At 34.7% G+C, this 20,258-nt stretch overlaps 2 protein-coding genes across 2 annotated transcripts; one reads left to right on the forward strand and one right to left on the reverse strand.

The window, feature by feature from the left end:
* The first annotated feature begins 2,396 nt into the window (after positions 1-2,396).
* LOC104116903 (ATP-dependent Clp protease proteolytic subunit-related protein 2, chloroplastic) lies at positions 2,397-9,808 on the forward strand. The gene is made up of 9 exons (XM_009627859.4): positions 2,397-2,552; positions 2,658-2,701; positions 2,791-2,863; positions 4,485-4,605; positions 4,714-4,851; positions 4,975-5,091; positions 8,990-9,058; positions 9,145-9,240; positions 9,457-9,808. Exons 1-9 carry the CDS (start codon positions 2,479-2,481, stop codon positions 9,592-9,594), a joined length of 870 nt encoding a protein of 289 aa, XP_009626154.1. The 5' UTR covers positions 2,397-2,478; the 3' UTR covers positions 9,595-9,808.
* A 993-nt stretch (positions 9,809-10,801) lies between these two features.
* On the reverse strand, positions 10,802-15,642 carry LOC104116904 (AT-hook motif nuclear-localized protein 1-like). Its single transcript, XM_009627861.4, has 5 exons — positions 14,874-15,642; positions 13,358-13,425; positions 12,792-12,923; positions 11,287-11,448; positions 10,802-11,134 (listed from the first exon to the last, which is right to left on the reverse strand). Exons 1-5 carry the CDS (start codon positions 15,244-15,246, stop codon positions 10,892-10,894), a joined length of 978 nt encoding a protein of 325 aa, XP_009626156.1. The 5' UTR covers positions 15,247-15,642; the 3' UTR covers positions 10,802-10,891.
* Positions 15,643-20,258: the final 4,616 nt, after the last annotated feature.

Below are 20,258 nucleotides of genomic sequence, written 5' to 3' on the forward strand. Positions count from 1 at the left end.
CGGTCTAAAAGTCTGAAGTCGAATCCCATGAAGAACTAAGGCTTTAGCTATAACTGTTCACTATCACTAAGAAGACAAGTTCGAACAATTCCTAAGTTATAAAGATTGCGATTCTTATTTTAAACTAATTAACTAGCAATTATTAAACGCATTAAAATTATTAACTAAGGAGAATAAGAGTTGGAGACAATATTAAGGAGGCATAGATTTCCCCAATTTTCGGAATCCTTCTCGCTACATCTCCTAATAAATTCGCCTAAGTATTCTCTACCGACCGTGAGTATTTCGGGTGTCGAAATTCTCTTCCTAGCAACTACCACAATTTACTAGACATATTCTTCCGAACTACGCTAGCTGGCACTAATTCACCACTCACTAAGATCGCACCAAGGTTTCGTTATTCCTAATCCCACCTTTAAACCCTTCGTATTGATTCCGCACATACGTTAGGAGTGATATTGTTTAACAACTACCTAAATATGTACTCTTTTCCAAGCAATACATAATAAATAGGCACAGTCAATTGAGAGCTCTTCAATGAACTGAAATAAGCACGTAGTTAAACAAATAGAGAAATTCAAATGCTCAATTATATAAAAACGTAACAAGAATTCATCTTCCAAAAGGTTCTATCAAAACCCTAGATAAGAAATTAGCTATTCATGCTAGTATGTAAAAATACAACACTAGAATTCATAACAATGGAAAAATAGGGAGAAAAAGGAAAAAACGAAAAGTTGAATCCTTCTCCTTGCTCCAAGTGTGCCCCCCCCCCCCAAGTCTTTTCTCTCTCCAAAGTAGCGTCTCTCCATTCAAAATCACGTTTTAGGATATTTTTTTAGCGACTAGGGTTTGTATGGGGCGGATTTTCCTTCTCTTATTTCGGATTGGAGAAGTTGGTTTCTTCTGCTCCGATCCCGGTCTGGCGAAGTGAACCTCGCTTCGAGGTCCGGGATTTTTTCTAATCCGATCCCGGTCTGGTGAAGTGAACCTCGCTTCGCTGTCCTGGACTTTTCTCTTCAGCTCTTTTTTCACTAATTTTTTCTCATATTTGATCCTTTTGCGCATAAGTTTGTTCCTACATATAAGAAACACGTAATGAGCATATTTTCACTTCAAAAGCGATAAGAACTCTCACAATTCACACAAGAACTAACACGCTCAAAATATGCACTTTTCATCCTTTACCAAGCTAAAAGGAGCTCAGGCTAAGCTTGTTCAAGTTTGGCTCATGCGAAACTGCAAATAAGATGCTTTTTTTATGAGAGATTTCTGTTTCTTTTTAATTTCTGAATTTCAAGATATGTTATTTGAAAAAACCGCGGAGGGCTATAATTTTCGATTTTCATTTTTCATTTCCCCGAATATTTGAAAGTGAAAATTGGTACACTTTTAACCCATACCATCTATCTAATCCTCGTAATTTAAAACGTTGAATCGCACCATACTAAAACTATGTAAGCTATACATTCTTCATTTTTCAAAATCATATACAAGATTTATCTGAATTAAAAATCACATTTGTATGGAAAAAATAATTTTTAATCCATCTTACCCTAGTTATTCAAGAATTACTCATACCCTCTCATAGTATTTAAGAAAATTATACTATTAGGATAAAAGAATATAATTCATCCTTTATTTAGGAGTGAAATTTAAAAATAGCTAGATTAACAAGTGGTAATTGAAAAATAGTCACAATTTCAAAAGTAATCGAAATTTATCCACTTTTCATATAAAGATAAATCTGAACAAAAATATTGTTCAAAATACGAAAAATATTCCAGCATAATATGCTGGAGTTCGAATTTTTTACATGTGAACTTCCAGCATAACATGCTGGAATTTCATAATGTACTGGAATTCCAACATAATATACTAGAAGTTCATACACAGGTACTCCAATCTCCAATATATTATGCTGGAACTTTCTGTGTGCTGGAATTCCAACTAATATGCTGGAAGTTCATACACAGGTGCTCCAATATCCAATATATTATGTTGGAACTTTCCGTGTGTTAGAGTTCCAGCATAGTGTGCTGGAAGTTCATATGCATATGCTCCAATCTCCAGTATATTATGTTGAAATTTTCCGTGTTACGGCAAAGTAGTGACTATTTTTCAATGACTTTGCAAACACTGACTATTTTTCAATTACCAATTCGATAACTGACTAGCCCGTGCTATTTTAACTTTATTTAGTGAACTAGTAGTATTAGGCCTAAACTTGTTTTTTTCTTTGAAAACAGGTGTTTTGTTTTCTTAAGCAAACTTGTTTTTTTAATTATTCTGTCTATTAAAAAAAAAATAGAAACGCAATGCAAATTCTTAAAAGAAAAAAAAAGGTTTATAGTAGTGGGTCAAATAATTAATCCGGGTTTAAACCCGGGTCCAGGTACCCTTCCCTATCCAAAAGCCAACCAGGTACGAATTTCACACTTCACTCTCTCCTCCTATTCGTTCTTCACCAAAGCATCAATGGCAGTCACTTTTCCGACCACCTCTTCCTCGTATCTACACTCGAGAACTAAAGTCCCTCAGCCTTCTTTAAGGTACCCTTTTCCCCCTTTTTCTCAATTCAATTCAGCTCTCTTATTTCCCACTAAGTAAATAACGACAACTTTTTATTTTCTTTTTCCTTCTTATATTCTTTTCAGCTGCGCCAGCAAAGTTTTTGTCGGATTAAGAATCCAATCTCCTAGTGCGTTTTATTACATCATGGTTATTCTTAAACTGTGTTTTTTAATGTTTTAAGTGGAAAACTTTTCGCTTATTGATTTTTTTGGGCAGATTCTTATGGGATTGCAACGTCTAATGTAAATGTTGAATTTCACAATAGAGTGTACAGAAGTATTGAATTCGGGTAATCTTGTTCTTCTAATTACTTGGTGACTTTTTCACCCAAAAATTTATTGTCTTGAATAATGCTGTGTTGCCTTATATATAGAGTATTTGTTGAATTTCAGAATAGAGTTTATAGAAGTACTCCATTGAATAATACTGTGTTTCTCTTATATAACTAAGTAATTATTGGGTGAATTTTGCACCCAAAAAGTCCTTGTCTTGAATAATGCTGTGTTGCTCTTATATGTAACCTAGTTTATATAGAGTATATTGTCCATAAGGGTGGATCGAGGACTTAGACTGGTGTTGATTCTCTTAATACATACTCCTGCTAATGGATTTTTCGACATGAGCATATAAGGTCGGAGCCAAAGGCAGTGGGTTCGGATGAACTTCTTGCTTATATATTGGGCCTGCGGTTTTAGCATTTTGTGAGAAATGTAGAGGATGTTGAATGTAGTGATGAATGACCTTTTTAGTTCTGATAATTTAAGTTATATTTTTGGCATGGGACTGTATATGTTGGCCTCTGTACAGAAAATCAATTTCAGAAATAGCATATCCTTCTTCCTTCTGCTTATCACGCCTATGCATAGTTTCTTTTAGTTACTTGCCGTCCTATACAACTTCAGAGCATATTGTCTGTGGGAAAGGAGGATGCTGCGGGCTAATTTGGCTAATTTAATGGGTTTGAAAAGGGAAAAAGTCATCTTTTTACTGGCTGTAGATTGTTGTAAAGTATGAGCTTTATTGTTTCGTTCATGTTCATCTTGGAGCCCGCTACTAACAAAAAATGCCTTACAGACAAGCTGGAATAGCGTAGTGCCCAGAAACTAGGAACTGGGAAAGACCTATATGATTTGACGCGTAATGGGATTCCCTAATAGCAACTTAGCGTATAGAATTTGACTCGAGCCTTCTCATTCTCAGCCTTGTTTTCTCTTTCATGCCTTTTGCATCTGATAAAAATTTTTAAAATGTTTTCTTTCCCAAAGCTCATGCCATCTTTTCTCAGTTTTCCTCATTTATTCTTTTGCTCTCTCTTCATAAGTACCAAATATCCCCAAAATCCTTATTTCCTCTCTGTCTCTACTTGTAATCCTCTAAATCGTTTCTCTCTAGCATTGGCCCAATCTGCAGCAAAGAAAGTCGGATGAGCCATTTTGATATGTTTATTCCATCGATTCTATCTTGTGTGGCCTGTTCATTGTTGTCCAACTATACTTGTTGCATTGACTTACCAGATTATTTCCACTCAATTCCCACTCGCTCCCCTAAGATCTTTTAAATTCTGTCTATCAGGAACTAATATCTAGCACTAAGTCAGCATATTTTAGTGTACTATCAAATATCAAATGTTTCCATAGTTTCTATACATTTAAACTACTTCATCCAAAAAACAAAAGGAGAGATGTCAGCAAATCTCAATAAGGTGTAGCACATGCCTCATTTTTAATTGATAGTCACTAACAAGCCTGTGTTTGCATGTTCTCCTGCTCTTAATTATAGTATTGGATACTGTCCATTTCTGAGTAATCCCATCTTTTATTGAGTAAAATCTCCATTTTCCGTTGCATAGAATTTTTCGTCTACTTTTTCTCAAATTTCCGTTGTACCTAACCCAGAGTTCATAATTCCAGAACTAGAGACAGTAAACCAACACGTGCACGAGTTTCCATGATGCCCATTGGGACACCAAGAGTACCCTACAGAAATCCAACTGAGGGAACATGGCAGTGGGTTGATTTGTGGAATGCTCTTGTAAGTAGCATGTCTTCAGTTTCAAAGCACCTTCATTTCTTCTTTGGCTAATCGGAGTAATAACTAATATTTTTGATCTGGAAAATTTCACTGAATTCTCGGATGCAGTACCGTGAACGTGTTATTTTCATCGGACAACACATAGATGAAGAATTTAGCAACCAGATATTGGCAACAATGCTGTACCTTGACAGTATTGATGATTCCAAGAAGCTCTACCTGTATATCAATGGCCCCGGTGGTGATGTGAGTTCTTTACCAATTTTACTTTGTTCCTCTTTTATTAGAAACACCTCTTTGTTCTTCTAATTTATGCTCATACTGCTTTCTTTCTTCTTGTTATTTGCTTAAAGTTACTTCTATTTACAGCTAACTCCAAGCATGGCCATCTATGACACAATGCAAAGTCTTAAAAGTGCTGTTGGCACCCATTGTGTGGGCTATGCCTACAATCTTGCCGGTTTTCTTCTTGCTGCTGGAGAAAAGGTACATAGTTCTCTCCTTGTGATGAAACTTGAAAAAAAAACTTGTGCTTATCTACAAACACAAAGCTTGTGTTGGAAATCACAATTTTTTTTAAAAAAAAAAGACTTATTTACATCTGTCCAAGATTCTTCTTTCAAGGACTCTAATAACTCTAATAATGTCTCAGTTTCATCTACGCAAAATTCTTTACACCAAAAATGAAAGGACAAAATACAGTTGAGCTTAATTTTCTGTAAAGAACTCCTCCTATCTTCAAAACACCTATCATTTCTTTCCTTCCATACATTCCACCAAATGCATGCTGGTATAGCCCTCCACCATCTCTTCTTCCTTCCCCGGCCACCTACATTGTTCCAGCACCTCAAAAGCTCACAAGTAGTCCTGGGCATAACCCAAATTGTATTCACCAGTGCAAGGAATAACTGCCACAACTGAGATGTAACAACACTATGTAGAAAAAGGTGGATGTTGTCTTTTTGCTCCGCTTGGCATAGGAAACATCTAGAGCTCAATAGTAGTCCTCTTCTTTGCAGATTCTCATGGGTAAGACAGGCCTTCTTGGCTACTAACCATGTAAAACAGGATACTTTAAAAGGAACTTTTACTTTCCAGATAAGTTTGGCCAGAAGCATTGTTGTTGTCCAGGATTGCATAGAAGCTTGTAAGCCCCCTTGACTGAGAAACACTTGCCGTTGTCCCCTTTCCAGATGATAGAGTCCTCTGCTTCAGATGTTCCTTTGAAAACCTCCAGAACATTGAAAAATTCAGTCACTCTTACAATCTCCCAATCATTTAGTGCTCTTCTGAAGTTAAGATTCCATCCCTGTTGACTCCAAACTTCCTGTATTGTTGATTCAGGTTCTACCACCAGACTATGTAGATCAGGGAAGTTGTCTCTAAGTGGCCCCTGTCCCAGGCAGTTGTCATCCTAGAATAATACTTTCCTGCCATTTCCAATAATGAACCCTATATTTACTGCAAATTCCTCCCAATGGTTTCTAATTACCCTCCAGTTGCTAACCCCATAAGCTGTCCTTACAGGATTTGTACACCAATTGTTCAGTTGTCCATATTTCTAAGTGATCACATTCCTCCATAAAGCTTGGTTTTCAAAGTTGTACCTCCATAACCGTTTCATTAGCACTCTTGTTGTGCATTTTTAGATTCCTAACACCCAAACCACCCCTTTTTTTAGGAGTGATAACTGTACTCCCATTTTACCAGATGATAACTTTTCTTTTCTCTGTTCCCTTGCCAGATGAAATTCCTTCTTAATGCATCAATTCTCTTTTCCACCTTCACAGGTAGTGGGAATAAAGACATCACATAAGTGGGCAATGAATCAAGTACACTATTAACTAGTGTGGTTCTGCCTCCCAAAGATAGGTACTGAGTTTTCCATGTTGCCAATCGTTTTTCACACTTTTCAATCACCCCGTTCCAGATTTCCATTGCCTTGTTTTTAGACCCCAGTGACAGCCCTAGGTAGGTTGTTGGCAAGGTTCCCACTTCACATCACCAAAACCCAGCTAAAACCTGGATTCTTTCCACCTCATTTATAGGGAATAAATTACTCTTTCTCCAGTTTATGTGCAGTCCAGAGATAGCTTCAAAAATGACCAAAATTATTCTCAGTCGTCTCACTTGCTCCAAGTTGGCTTCACAAAATACCAAGGTATCATCAGTATAAAGTAGGTGTGATATTTCCAGACTGTTTGGTACCCTGTTATTCACCTGAAAACCCCTCAACCATCCATTGAAAGTAGCTCTCTATATCATATTGTTTAGATCCTCCATTGCTAGGATAAAGAGAAAGGGAGATAGAGGATCCCCTTACCTTAGACCCCTTTGGGAAGGAAAGAACCCTTCTGGACTTCCATTCAACAAGATGGAAAATCTGACTGTACTGATGCAAAATGATATCCACTTATTTTAACCTAGAGGTGAATGTGCCTGATTATGGGTTGGTCTCGTCTCTGTCCAAAGGCCTCCATCTAGAGTTGCAATCCTATCTTGTAACGTGCAGTCAAACTCGGAATTACATTCTCTTTTATCCTTTTTTTGGTTAAGTTTTCAAGATGATAATTTCAGGTGTCATGCATCGGTAGAGAGTGAAGGGTTGAACGAAAACCAGTAGGAGAGGAGATAGTCGTTCTTTTATCTTATCATATTGAGGTTTCTTGGTCTGTTGGTCAAAATTTGACGAAACAATCACAAAAAAGGAGCAAAGTGAAAGAGAAATTTGACATAATATTGCATTAGGCTGCCTAGATCCACAGGCGGACCCAGGATTTGGACGCCGCGGGGGCACCATTAGCTTTAACATAAATATGAAAATAACATTAGTTGCAATAAAGTTTGGCATGCAACTCTTTGAAAACTTAGTGATTACGAGTTTGTGGCCGAAAGAATATTCAAAAGTATAAAAAACTGAAACAAAATCATGACTAATAAACGTCTGTAAGCAGTCCAAAAAGTCTCAATCGAAGTCCCAGAGTCAACGAATACTTGCTACTTTGCCATTTTAATCGTTGAAGGGAGAAGGGTTTTAGTTGTCTTTATTTTTTTTTAAAATGAAATAATAATAAAAATTGGTTAGAGATAAAGATTATTGACTAATGAAACTAGTTAATGAAATATTTTATCCCCCTTTCCTATTGTCTTTAATCATTATTTTTATGTCTCTTTCTTAACTTTTCAAAGTCTAGAAAGATGTATCTCCAATGGAGTTTTTGAGTATTTTGTGTAGAAGATACAAAGAACTAATCGTGAAGAGAAGTTGAGTGTTGGAGCTTAGATGGAGAGATTTTAAAAGAAAAAAATTAAACTAAGTGACTTCTATGTACTAGTACTAAATTAATGTTTGAATTAAAAAATAAATAAACCAAGTTGATTACTAAATATGGAGTACTAAACTGTCGTTCAATTAAAAAAGGAAAAAAGAAAGAAATGGTGAAGTAATGCTGGTGTTGGGTCTCGATCCTGGGTCTGGCATTGAGGGAATGGAACTAAATAGCCCGCAGAACCAGTGCAACCAAGGGTTTTTTTGTTCTTTTTGGGGATACAATTAAATTATTATAGGAGTCCTCGACGTATATACAGTAATATATACATGGTTTTTCCCGAGCCTATAGGGTGCCAGTGACCCCTCTCCACGTGGGTCCGCCCCTGCCTAGATCAATTTTATTTTCCTGGAGGTATCACTGGCATTAAATATGTGATTCTTATGATTCACCCGATGCTAATGCACTAGACAGAATGATGGATTCACTGATGAACTGAAATTTGAATATCAAGTTATGGATCCCGTCATTCATCCTTGTTCAATGTTATGCTCTACTGAGGCTGTACTACCTGGTTAATTGTTGGAGCATCACAAAATGGTGTACCGAACAGTGAACTGGTAATAGTCGTTCCCAGTGGAGCTAGCCAAGATCCAATGTTAGCCTCACAGTCACTCCTCTTTGGGACTATAATCACTTCGGTGTCAGTTTGAAAACCTTCAATACTTGACAGTGCAATTTATCCCATTTGGTTGACTTGCTATCCACACCCAAAAAAAAAATTTAAAAAAAAATGAGGGAGGCCCTTGGGTTAAAATCTGCTGCTGAATTGTTCATTCCTACCCCAAAATGAGGCACCCTTTTGTAATGAGATCTATTAATGCAAAGACCACAAATGATGAGATATAGATAGACATGTTTAATTATCTTCTACTTATTTAGATGATATAATGATGGCAAACACTCCTGGAAAAAAGTTCTCCGGTATTCTATGTTTTGGCTAGTTTTTTTTGTGAGTGATGTAATTGTACCTCCTATTGTAATTATAAGACCTTATTTAACTGTGGAAAGTCAACTAAAGCTCAACGTTAATTTGACAAATTTCCATTGTGAAGGGCAATCGATTTGCAATGCCTCTTTCAAGGATTGCACTACAATCTCCAGCTGGAGCTGCGCGCGGACAGGTTTGTCCCAATAGCACTTTGGAAGGAAATGCTTGTTTTTGATGATTTTTCTGAGACTACATACATTTACATTTTATGTTTGGCAGGCTGATGATATCCGTAATGAAGCAGATGAACTTCTCAGAATTAGAGATTACCTTTTCAAGGAGTTGGCTGAGAAGACAGGCCAGCCTGTTGAAAAGGTATATATTGCTTTCATCTCAATTTCGATATTTTGATTTAAGTTACTATAGCGTATATGCCCTCAAACTATGATTTCGAAATAAGTTTCCACCTAAACTATTAGTTGCAATAGAAATAGTTAACCACCTAGCCTTATTGCCTCAGAATGAACTTCCTCATATTTTGGGCCAAGTGTGATGAGTAAATTTGATCATCATGTATTTGGAAACATGCAGGTTCACAAGGATTTAAGTCGGATGAAGCGATTCAATGCTCAAGAAGCTCTTGAATATGGTCTTATAGACCGTATAGTTAGGCCTCCCCGTATTAAGGCAGATGCTCCACGAAAGGATACCACAGCAGGTCTTGGTTAGTCCATATACATCGTATAATTTATGGCTGATAGTGGTTGTACGACTTGCAGTGTTATTTTGCAATTTCTTTTGGTTAATCTACATATTGAACTCTTTTGATCTACTTATTCAAAAACATGAAATCCTGAGCAGACTAGATGCATTTGTTTAATATCATGAATGCAAGAAATCCATCTACAGCTGATATGTATACAAAGATACCTTCTTTTTTTAATTGTGAGACTCCCTTTTCTGATTATCAACTGCATAGCGTTCCTCGGGTGCATATTCAAGAAGCAAGTTGTGGTATTTTTTACCATTTTATGTTATGATCTACTACAATTCTCCAAAACACCATACGATGTTGAAATTACCGATCTTACTCGTGCTATCATTGAAGAATAATTTATGGCATCAGCACCCACACTTGTCAAATACTGTAAAAGCCACTTCTCAAATGAATTGGCTAAACAGAAATGGCTACTCACAGGAAATAGTTATCTGAAAAGCTATCAGTTTTTAGAAGCTCAGACAAACAGGCTCATGAATGCTTTTTCCATTGTACCATGTTAATCAGAGCCAGAGAGCTTTCGGGAGTAACTTTAGTTGATGACTTTCTTGATAGAGTTTATCATAGTAAGCAGCTGCATATAACGAGAAAGACCTATTTGACAATTGACGCTATTTTACGCCTTTTCCAACGAACTATTTTCAGTTTAAATCTAAGATATATACAATTACAGACACCACACGTGTTTTAACTTCATGTACAATAACCTCTAAGGTAGGGGTAAGGTCTGTAATATTGTAACCTCTAAGAGCCTTTTCTGTCAGCTGCTTTCTTACGGCCATTGTTAGTATATGGAGCATATGTGGAGGATTGGGGATTTGGATAGATCTAAAAATCGAATAACAATAAAAATGGTCCAAAGTACAAAATGCACCATGAATATGCCTGTTGAAACTAGACATAAACACCACAGAGTGCTCACCCGAAGGGCAGAAGTTGTGACAGAGATTGTAGCGGCTGCAGGTTTCCCTCTTACCAAAAAAAACTAGACATAAACCCTTAACTAAGATGGGATTCATTTCTGGTACCCATCATACATCTAAAATTCTACAGCCGAATACCAGAACAAGAAAGGCTATCTAGAAAACCCGTTCCGATTACTGCACAGACCTAAGTGGAAATTGACATGCTGGCCCAAGTTTACACACAAACAGCAAATAGACGTGAGAAAGATCAATGGGAACTTTGTAAAATGACATGCAGTCCTTGCGGTTTATACAGTCAGGTAAAATCCATTCAAATTTCACCTTATGCAGGTTGAGTAGTTACATTTATTTCAGCTGGCTTATTCCTCGAATCAGGGGCCAAAGCTGACCAATTATCTGCACGGAACGAAGAGGAATTTGGAACAGTTTGTTTTACTGAAGAGTGAAAAGGGTGGTCATCCATCTCTGTAGTCGATAGAGGAACAGCAGCGACAATGGAATCCGATTTGTTTTTCTTGGTCCTCTGCTCATGCTGGTCTCCAGCAAGAAAGCTGCCTATGACAATCTGTTTAACAGCAACAAAGATAGAAGGTCAAATGTCATCATTAGAACGACTAATTATTGTATAATAGGTAATTTGCTTAAGTTGGTGGAACTGAAACGTCCAAGATACCACTTCCGAGTAAACAAGACTACTAAGTTTAGGCAAACCAATACCTGCACAGGACTGGCAGCTACTAATAAACCAGCAACTCCACCCCCAACAACACGTCCGTCAGGGCTTGCTAGAGAAACACTCATTCCGCCAGATCTGTTTCTCATTCCTCCAGTCTCTGATGGCATAAACGATCCAGTCAAAGACAGTATCTCAAACCGGCCCTAAAGGAACAATGAAAGGGGAAGGTTATACACAAATGCCTACATTAACAACATATAGATAAAGCGAATGTCTAGCATCAACTTTCCATACAAGGAAGGCAAAGCTTCAGATATCAAAATATGAATCTGTAGCATCACTCATGTGTCATCTACACTCCTAATCGCTAACACAAGGGTTTTAAGAAGTTGAGATGACACATTTATACATGAATCACACAAGACATGCTCCAACATTACAGTGGCAGAAAGATCTCAACCCTATAAAAATTGTAAGTTGCAAGGCATCTTGCCTGAAAAAGGGAAGGAGGTAAAATAAATCAGATTAAAGGCTTCAGCGTGATTATTCATTGGCCAGTATGCTGCATATATTCTGACTGATTTGTATCTACCAAGTCAGTCAGTCGAAGTCAAGTAACATAGTTAAGAAATTATCTCCTCCCACTCGCCAAGAACAAAAAACATTAGAAGAGTAGTGGATTACACTGAGCACTGTTTGTTCGTAAAATGTGTCATGATGCTGCTTTTTGAATTACACTTACAAATATAGGTAGACTTAATCTTATGAAATAAAATTTCACAAAAAAATTAAACTGAACTTATTGCCTCCAGTTTAATGTCTGAGTTTAAGTGCACGATAACAAAGATAAAGAGTTAAAAATCTTTCATTTTCAATCTGTTCAAGAAGAATAGGCCGAAGTGTAAGCCTAATTTAACTAAACACGTGAAAAAGGAGAAATGATTTTTTAACAAAAATATTAAAATGGGTCCCTTTTTTGAATATCCAAGAGAGAAGAAAATAGATTATTGCATGTTATTAAGTGTTAATGTGGCGTGTAATCCAGAACTAGGATTTCAAAAGAATCAGCAATACAACTAGATGAAATATTAGTTTTGAGCAGTGTACTCACTAAGATTTAAGTTCTTCCATGCCACTTCGTAAGAGTGAAACACCAGTAGCCTAAATATATCTGTCACTTGAACTTGTGCTAAATAAGATCATCGATTCTGGATTAAGATCTTATTTACTTAATAAAGAAGAGAAGTAAGCTCACAAGCAGCTAACCAGTAAGCAGAAGAGACATAAGCCACATTTGAGGGAATATTGACACTCCTAAAGTTTGGCAGGACGCAACTAAGTTCTTTTGATACTTCTTGATTACATAAAAGTGAAGAGTCCGAAATCTTTTTGATTAGGAAATTAGATACAAACTAGAGTTATCAGAAGAAGTTAATAATATCACACGTAGAAGCAATTATCAGAAGCCTATAGCACTTCAAATATGACATCAAAAAATATGAATCAAAAGATTAGCCATAGCAAGAGGGAAAACTAGTTGTAGTACCTCATACGTCAATGTGCCACCAGAGGAATCTGGTTGACGAAGTGTAACGCTTGAAATTACACCATTTGCTGAAAGAATGCATATTGCTCTAGGCCCTTGTTGAGAGAATGATATAACCTTCATGGTGACATCCTAAAGGAAGATCGCAAGAACAAGTAGCACATTTGGTTCAACATATACCAGTCATTTTAACATGCTATGAGAAAATCCTGCCAACTTATGGAATTTACTAAACAGAACATTTTCTTCAAATATATACTTAATACAGCAAATATTCCCCCTCTTTTCTTGGTTTGGAGGGGGAGGGGGTGTTAAATTATGGTCTCCATCTGCTTATACAGAACAATACATGCACCGCATATAGTTCCAGATTTGCTGAATTGGCATGTGTCATCAAGTTCTCACAGGTTGAGGTACAAAGTATTATTAAAATAATAGGCTGTACCAGCAATATAAATAGGTAACGAACTGCAAGATGTACAAACAGAAAGAACACACCACCTTATTTATGCAGATTTAACATTTAAGTCATTGTAAAAAAAATACCAGCTACAGCTAAAATTTACCTCTCCAGTATTTACAGTAATAATATGAGGTGTAAAATTGGCACCAACAGAGCATGAAACCCATTCACCTACAGAGAGAAATCCAATTATCAGTAATTTGACACAAGCCTTTAACATAAACCATCCAGCTACAAAAGCATATTTCATGTTGTGTGTAAACAAAACTAAGTTGGTGTCTTTTTTTTTCTTCTTCTGAATACAAAATTCTGGTATATGGCCTGAAACTTCATCACACAAAAAATCAAGAATCATATGTTTTTATCTGACTCCAAGTATATCCACACAAATAACTAATGACTTATTTTCTGACAAGTCACAAATAACTGTTGATTATTACAGAAGTCTAGAATAGTGTCTCCACCCTCCTCCAAAAGGAAAAGGAAAACATAAAGTAGACAATGCTCAGTTAATTGTGTCGTGAACTTCATTCGGAGACACCTCATAAAAACATCGGGGATGATCACCTCTAAAGAGAAGATTGGTCCAAAACACTGTCTCGTCTGGTAGCCGTTAGCATGTAATGCACCCCCACCCCACCCCACCCCCACCCACCCACCAAAAAAAACCAACTACCAATAAATGAGGGACCAGAAAAGAGGAAAAAAACACTTAAATGCACATACATAACCAGACTCAAAGAACAAAACAAAACAGGGAAAAAGGGCTGGGGTCAAAGTAATTAGAGTTAAATTTCCAGGTGCATGCATAAGCATGTTTTTTAGGAAAATTAATTTATTTGGGAAGGCTAAAGAAAGGCAAATATGACAGGAAGCCCCAGCTTAAGGAACTCCAAATTTTTTAGGGAATTATAGGCAAGTAAAAGCAACTAAACAATAAGGTGAAATCAAAGATGCAGTTAACTCCTTTCCTATAGAAGAAACAGATCATAGAGGTCAGATTCACACTACTTGTTATTTTATTACTCCATAGGAAGTCATATTTGGAAATAGAGGAAAACAAATCCTCCGCAGAACTCCTACCAAAAGGTGAAAGTGGCACAATGACATCCTATAAGTTTAAAGATTCCCCAATTCCAGACCAACCGAAAACTAACACCTGATACTCAGAGCTGCCCATTCACATCAACATCATAGTTAAGACATCTATTAATATGTCCCACATATGCACTATTTTCCCATAACTTCACAAAACCCCACACACCTTTTTTTATAGCGGTGATATCCAGACCAATTTACGCGCATCTCTCTTATTCAACAAAGTATCTGTTACCTTCCACCAGCACAAGTATCGAATTACTCAATAAAACTACCGCAAATAAAAATAAATCACATAGTTTATTTTTCCTTTGACGAGATTTGAATCTCGATATCCAATTATTTTCATCCTACTTCATTGACCACGAGGTCACGTCCTTTCGGTGCAAACCATGACACCAAACACTAATTAACTCAGTAAGCAAACAGATCTATAGAATAGGACCATTTAATTAATCAACATGCAAGTGAAAAAAGATTAGAACTTTAAACAAATAACACAACAAAGTTGTTATCTTTACCTGGAGTGGCTAAATCAACTTTAGGCTGATGATGATGGGGTTTAATAGTACTAACTAACCCAACAGGCCGGACTTTCCCCCGTTTCTCCGACGAAAAATCAATCACCGGCGACGGTGCAGATGATGAAATTGGCTTTGGAGATAAAACATTATTACTATTAGTTACATTTACAGACCCATCAGGTGCATATTTTCTTGGTCTACCTCTCTTCTTCTTCACATGAGCTGCTGCTGCTGTTGTTGTTGTAACTGCTGCTTGTGTTGTTGTACTAATAATCTGCTGCTGCTGAGGATTAGGATTATTATCAGTGGTCCGTGCTGCCACATGGTAATCTGATGGTGCATCTGATCCCACTACTGTAACTCCCTCCATATCCCCTCAAAAAATAAAATACCAAGAAAATATTACACAATTTTTTTCCTTTCTTCAAAAACCCAAAAGGCAGATATTTTGAGGTGTAAAAGCTCAAAAATAGAAAAAAAAAATGAAGCTTAAGTACTTCTAATTTTGAAGTATTAGCAGAGATTAGCAAGAAAACAGAGTAAGATTAAACTGGCAAATAGCTCGGAGTACTGTTCATTCTTCTTTTATTCCTTGGAAATTTTAAGCAAAAGAACAAAGCAGGATTTTTTTTCTTGAAAATTTTAAGGATTAAAAAATGAAGAATGTGGAAAAGATTGAATTTTTTGGCTTGGGAAGTGTTGAGATTCTTGAGAAAATATGAAAAATGGAGTTTTTGAGAAGTTAAAAAAAGTAATTTGGGTTCCTGACTTTCTTCAGTTTGTCTGAATCGTAATTAAAGGAAAATAATAATGACGAAAAAAGAGATTAATTAAGTATTAAACTCCTTAAATAAATAAGTTCATTAATAATTAATTATAGAAAGGATGGAAATTATGTATTTTGTTTAAGAAAATGGTTTGGAGTCCGGTTGGGAAAAGAAAATTCTGATAAAGAGAAAATTGTGGTTGGAAAAAGTGAAATTAGGTTGCAAGGCATGAAGACAGCCATCACTTTCTTTTACAAAAACAACGAAAAGAAATAATATAAAAAATTAGTAATGAAAAAAATAAAAGTATATACTCTTACATGTACTATGTGACATAAACCTTACATCTGTATTATTTCATCAGTCTCATCAATAATTAATATTAGTAAATGCTTCTTCTTCTTTTTTTGTGAATACAGCCAAAAAGGTACGAACATGAATGTAAAAAACAGAAAAAATGAAAAATAAGATAGAAATGTAATTTTGCCTTTACTTTATTGTTTTTATTATTATTATTAATATTTGTTCTTTTCACTTCTGAATATTGCTAAACCCCCTTTTCTTTTTACCTCATCCTAGTTTAGTTATGTTGTCATATTACACTTTACAACATGCTCTTTTGTTGTTCGTAAAAGTCACTGCAAAAATTAACTTATGAATCAAATTATATTTTAATAAATTTATTATATTAAGTGAAGTAATAAATAATCCGAGAATATATATGTGTCATGTATTCACTAATTTTAGTGTAAATATAATTAAATATATTTTCTTGCCTAATTAATTAGTTACCCTTTATTTTTCTTCCTCCTAAACCCTAAGGGATGGGGGGAATGTGAAGTTTTCTATTATTTTACTCCTTTCATATAAAAAGTAATGATGGAATACGATGCACGAAGACTAAAATATTCAAACTTTGAGTGCCCATTTGAATATCGATTGATTTATTCTTTTAAATAATATTTACCAACTTCTATAAATATTATGATAAATTATATTTTCTGACAATTTGAAATATTAAATAAATCTTAGAGAAATTATAAATAAAAATTATTTAACTCCTTAAATTTTGTACCGACTCAAATTACGTTGCATAATGATAAATTAAAACATAAAGAGTATCTAGTAACAATTCTTTTAATTTATCTTTGTCCTCTAAAAAAATTTCTTTAAAATAAGGGTTTAGCATTCTCACCCAATGGATATGTTGTGAACATATCTTTGGAGTGTTAAATTAGGGTTTAGCATTCTCACCCAATGGATATGAATTTTTAGCCAAAACCTTTTTTCTTCATCCGAATGTGTATAAGTAATAGCTGTAGCAATAGCATGCAGCTAAATTGTTTATATAAATTCCAACTTACTGTTTTTTTTAAACTCTAATTATGATTTTCTTATTTTTGAAAAAAGGAAAGTTTCAACTGTTGCGAAATCAGATGAACAATAATATTAAATAATAAGACATAACTTGTTTCGCAACGACAGAGAAGGTTTAGATTGTTGTGAAACAAAGATGGCTAATAATATATGTAGTATAATTTACAATTTTGTTTGTTAGTATCTATTAAAAGCAATTTACAATGTTTATAAGGGAGAAATTTGGCCATTAGTGGGACCACAAAAGTTGACCAAGGCAAAGGGAACACATAAAAAGATGTAATAGTAAGAACCATATTAGAGGGAGAAATTTTTTCTTATAGATTACTAATTAACATTATAATAATAACATATTCTCTTTCAGAATTAGTAGGCGTTTGTTTAATAGTTTCTGGTGAGTGGATGTAAAATTATGTAAACTACCGCCCCTTCCTCTGATTATTTAAAAACAAAATTGTACATTTACAGGTGTGAAATCCCATATTTTAGTTGTTTCTTTTTTTGTGTTCAGATTTTTTGGGTTATTGAACTTTGGCTTAAAGTTTCTGCAAATTCCACGTCATGGTTGCAAGTGGAAAGGAATAAATAATTACAACCTCCTACTTTTTTCAAAAAAATATTAAATACTTAATTAGTATTTTGATTACCACTTGGCAAATTGGCATCCTTGTGCTTCCACTATAAATATTTAAACTATTCTATTCATATTGTACACCATTTAATTGCTATTTCGCAATTATTATCCCAACAACAATCCTCATAACGTAGAGATAAAATATCAAGAAAATAATGAAATTCATGTCTCAGAAGATATAGTATAGCTTTCCTCTTAGACATGAACTTTTTAAAAATGCTATCTGGATAAATTTACAAAATTATAGGTTACATTTCTTGCGGCCTTTGTTTCTTTCTTTTTCTTCCTCCTTTTTGGTTAAAAAGAAAAGTCTACTAAATCTAACTAGTAATCTGTGATTCATGTTTATTTAACCTTGCAAAGATCTACACTTAAAAATGCAAATTATATTTGAATTGAAGTTAACAAATTTAAATTGGAGTTACAATTATGGGATGTGAATTTCAACCAATCGAACAAAAAATATTGATTGAGTTATTTTTTTAAACCGAAAAGAAAAATCTAGATTTGCTTTAAGAAAAAAAACTTGTTGACACCAAATTGATGTTGCATGTTTGTTAGCATCTTTAGAAACTCTTAGAACATATTCAACCACAATAAACTCCTTATTTTGTTAAAAAAATACTTGTCACAAAGTCATAACTGTAATAGGATAGCGTCACTTTTTCCTTCTAGGCTAGAACATAAATCGAAATCGAAGCCATTCTTCTTGAAGGAACCTTTCACTTCTATTAAAGAAGATAGATCAAAATCATTTTTCTTGAAGGAAAATCTCAAGTATTTTAAAATTTTATTTATAGGTTGGCAAGAGGAATTCTTCAAAATGAATGAAACGGGTGCGGTGGAGATTATTCGTGAAGATTTTTTATAGTATATAGTTGAAGAATTTAACGTATAAGATTTTGACATTTAAATTTAATTTTTCATATCAAATGAGTTTAATGAACTATACTGTGTAATATTATTTGATGCAATGTATTTTACAAATCAAAATAACATTTGGGATCATTTGAATCCATGGGCCCTTTTGCATGTGTCCAAATTTCTCCGGAAGGGCTGCATAAAAAAAAAATGTTATTGTATAGTCGCTTTTAAAATAACAGGCGAATATGATGTTTATTCGATCTATCATCTACACTTCTGTATTCTGTCTTACGCTTTGTTTTTAGGAATATTATCACTTTTAGCCCGCGCTAGAAACTATTTAGATACGAAAAAATGTACAAAATATATATATCGTATCTAGCGCGGGCTAAAAGTGATAATACTTCTAAAAACAAAGCTTAAGACAGAATACATAAGTGTAGATGATTCATCGAATAAACATCCTTTAGTCAAACTCCTTCTGTCTCAAATGTGCTTTAGGACAACTTCATCTTTAATATCATGGTTCCGGTGATCTTAAAAATATTTACATTATTAGTCGCTTACCATGTGATAATAGCTCGAAATTATGATTGTGTACTAATATGAAATTGAAAAAAAACATTGTTCTAAAACCTAAATAGTATTCACACTATTCTTCAATTTTTTATAGTATCGGGCCTTATTTACTGATTATTATTTTTATTTTTCATCTACTTTCTGGTTCTTATGATGTTATTATTTCTATGATTGTTGTTGATGGTACTGATATATTGTCTCTTTTTGTCTTCTTGAGCCGAGAGTCTATCGGAAATAACCTCTCTACTCTCTCGGGGTAGGGGTAAGGTCTGCATACACACTACCTTCTCATACCTCACTAGTGAAATTTTACCGGATCGTTGTTGTTGTTGTTTTCTAAATCGTAAATAGTTTGATACTAGCATTTATTTGAGTCACTGCCGATCCAAGGGTGAACCTGCTAAAGCAACTGCTTTGGGCTCCATAATTTTTGGGGCCCCAAATTTTCCTAATAGGTTATATGGTAATTTAATTTAAATAGAATATTTAGAATTTTAAATGAGAAAGTATAAATTTTCATAATAAAAGATAAGACTAATTGTTGAGCATAACCGAGAAAAAAAATATCTTTTTGGGAATCACTCTATAGACTATAAATTGAGAAAGAATTCGATTATTAATTCATGACTCTAAAAAAGAATTAAAAGTTTAATACAATCCCAAAATGTGCCCTGGATAAGTATCTAGCAAACAGAAAAAACCTTAAATTAGAAAGTTTGTCTCGAGAGATTAAATGGATAAGAAAAATTATTAATAACTTTGCATAAAAAACTAGAAAAATAGAATTTAAATGAAATTATATATGAATTTTCTTTTCTTTTATAAAAAAAATAAGGTCTCTCATTGAAATTTTGCTCTAGGTATCCAAGTTTATTGAGTCGCATCTTGATTTGAGTCATACAGTGACAAGGGCGCGGACAATGGCGGAGCAAAGTGGAGGGAATCCCCTTCATTCAAAAATTATATTGTACAAATAAAATAAAAATAATTAATTTGTTACATATAAACAATTGAATCGTCTTGGTATAGGGAATAAGTCTAATGAAATGGCAAAGGAGATCAAAAAGTTACTTGAAATAACACGTTCATTATTATTTTTTTGAATTCCCCAATATAAATTTTTGACTCTGTCGCTGAATCATTTTGTGGTGTTCTTGCTGA

The sequence above is a fragment of the Nicotiana tomentosiformis genome, chromosome 8 (genome assembly GCF_000390325.3).
Source record: "Nicotiana tomentosiformis chromosome 8, ASM39032v3, whole genome shotgun sequence".
NCBI lineage: Eukaryota > Viridiplantae > Streptophyta > Magnoliopsida > Solanales > Solanaceae > Nicotiana > Nicotiana tomentosiformis.

What these genes read in the sequence shown, in the direction of transcription:
- LOC104116903 (XM_009627859.4), top strand. Translation starts at nt 2,479, where the DNA reads ATGGCAGTCACTTTTCCGACCACCTCTTCCTCGTATCTACACTCGAGA. An exon ending in GTCCCTCAGCCTTCTTTAAG is followed by an intron (nt 2,553 to 2,657) that starts GTACCCTTTTCC and finishes TATTCTTTTCAG; the next exon opens with CTGCGCCAGCAAAGTTTTTG. An exon ending in CTGGAGCTGCGCGCGGACAG is followed by an intron (nt 9,059 to 9,144) that starts GTTTGTCCCAAT and finishes TATGTTTGGCAG; the next exon opens with GCTGATGATATCCGTAATGA.
- LOC104116904 (XM_009627861.4), bottom strand. Translation starts at nt 15,246, where the DNA reads ATGGAGGGAGTTACAGTAGTGGGATCAGATGCACCATCAGATTACCAT. An exon ending in AGTTGATTTAGCCACTCCAG is followed by an intron (nt 13,426 to 14,873) that starts GTAAAGATAACA and finishes TTCTCTCTGTAG; the next exon opens with GTGAATGGGTTTCATGCTCT. An exon ending in TTACTGTAAATACTGGAGAG is followed by an intron (nt 12,924 to 13,357) that starts GTAAATTTTAGC and finishes ATCTTCCTTTAG; the next exon opens with GATGTCACCATGAAGGTTAT.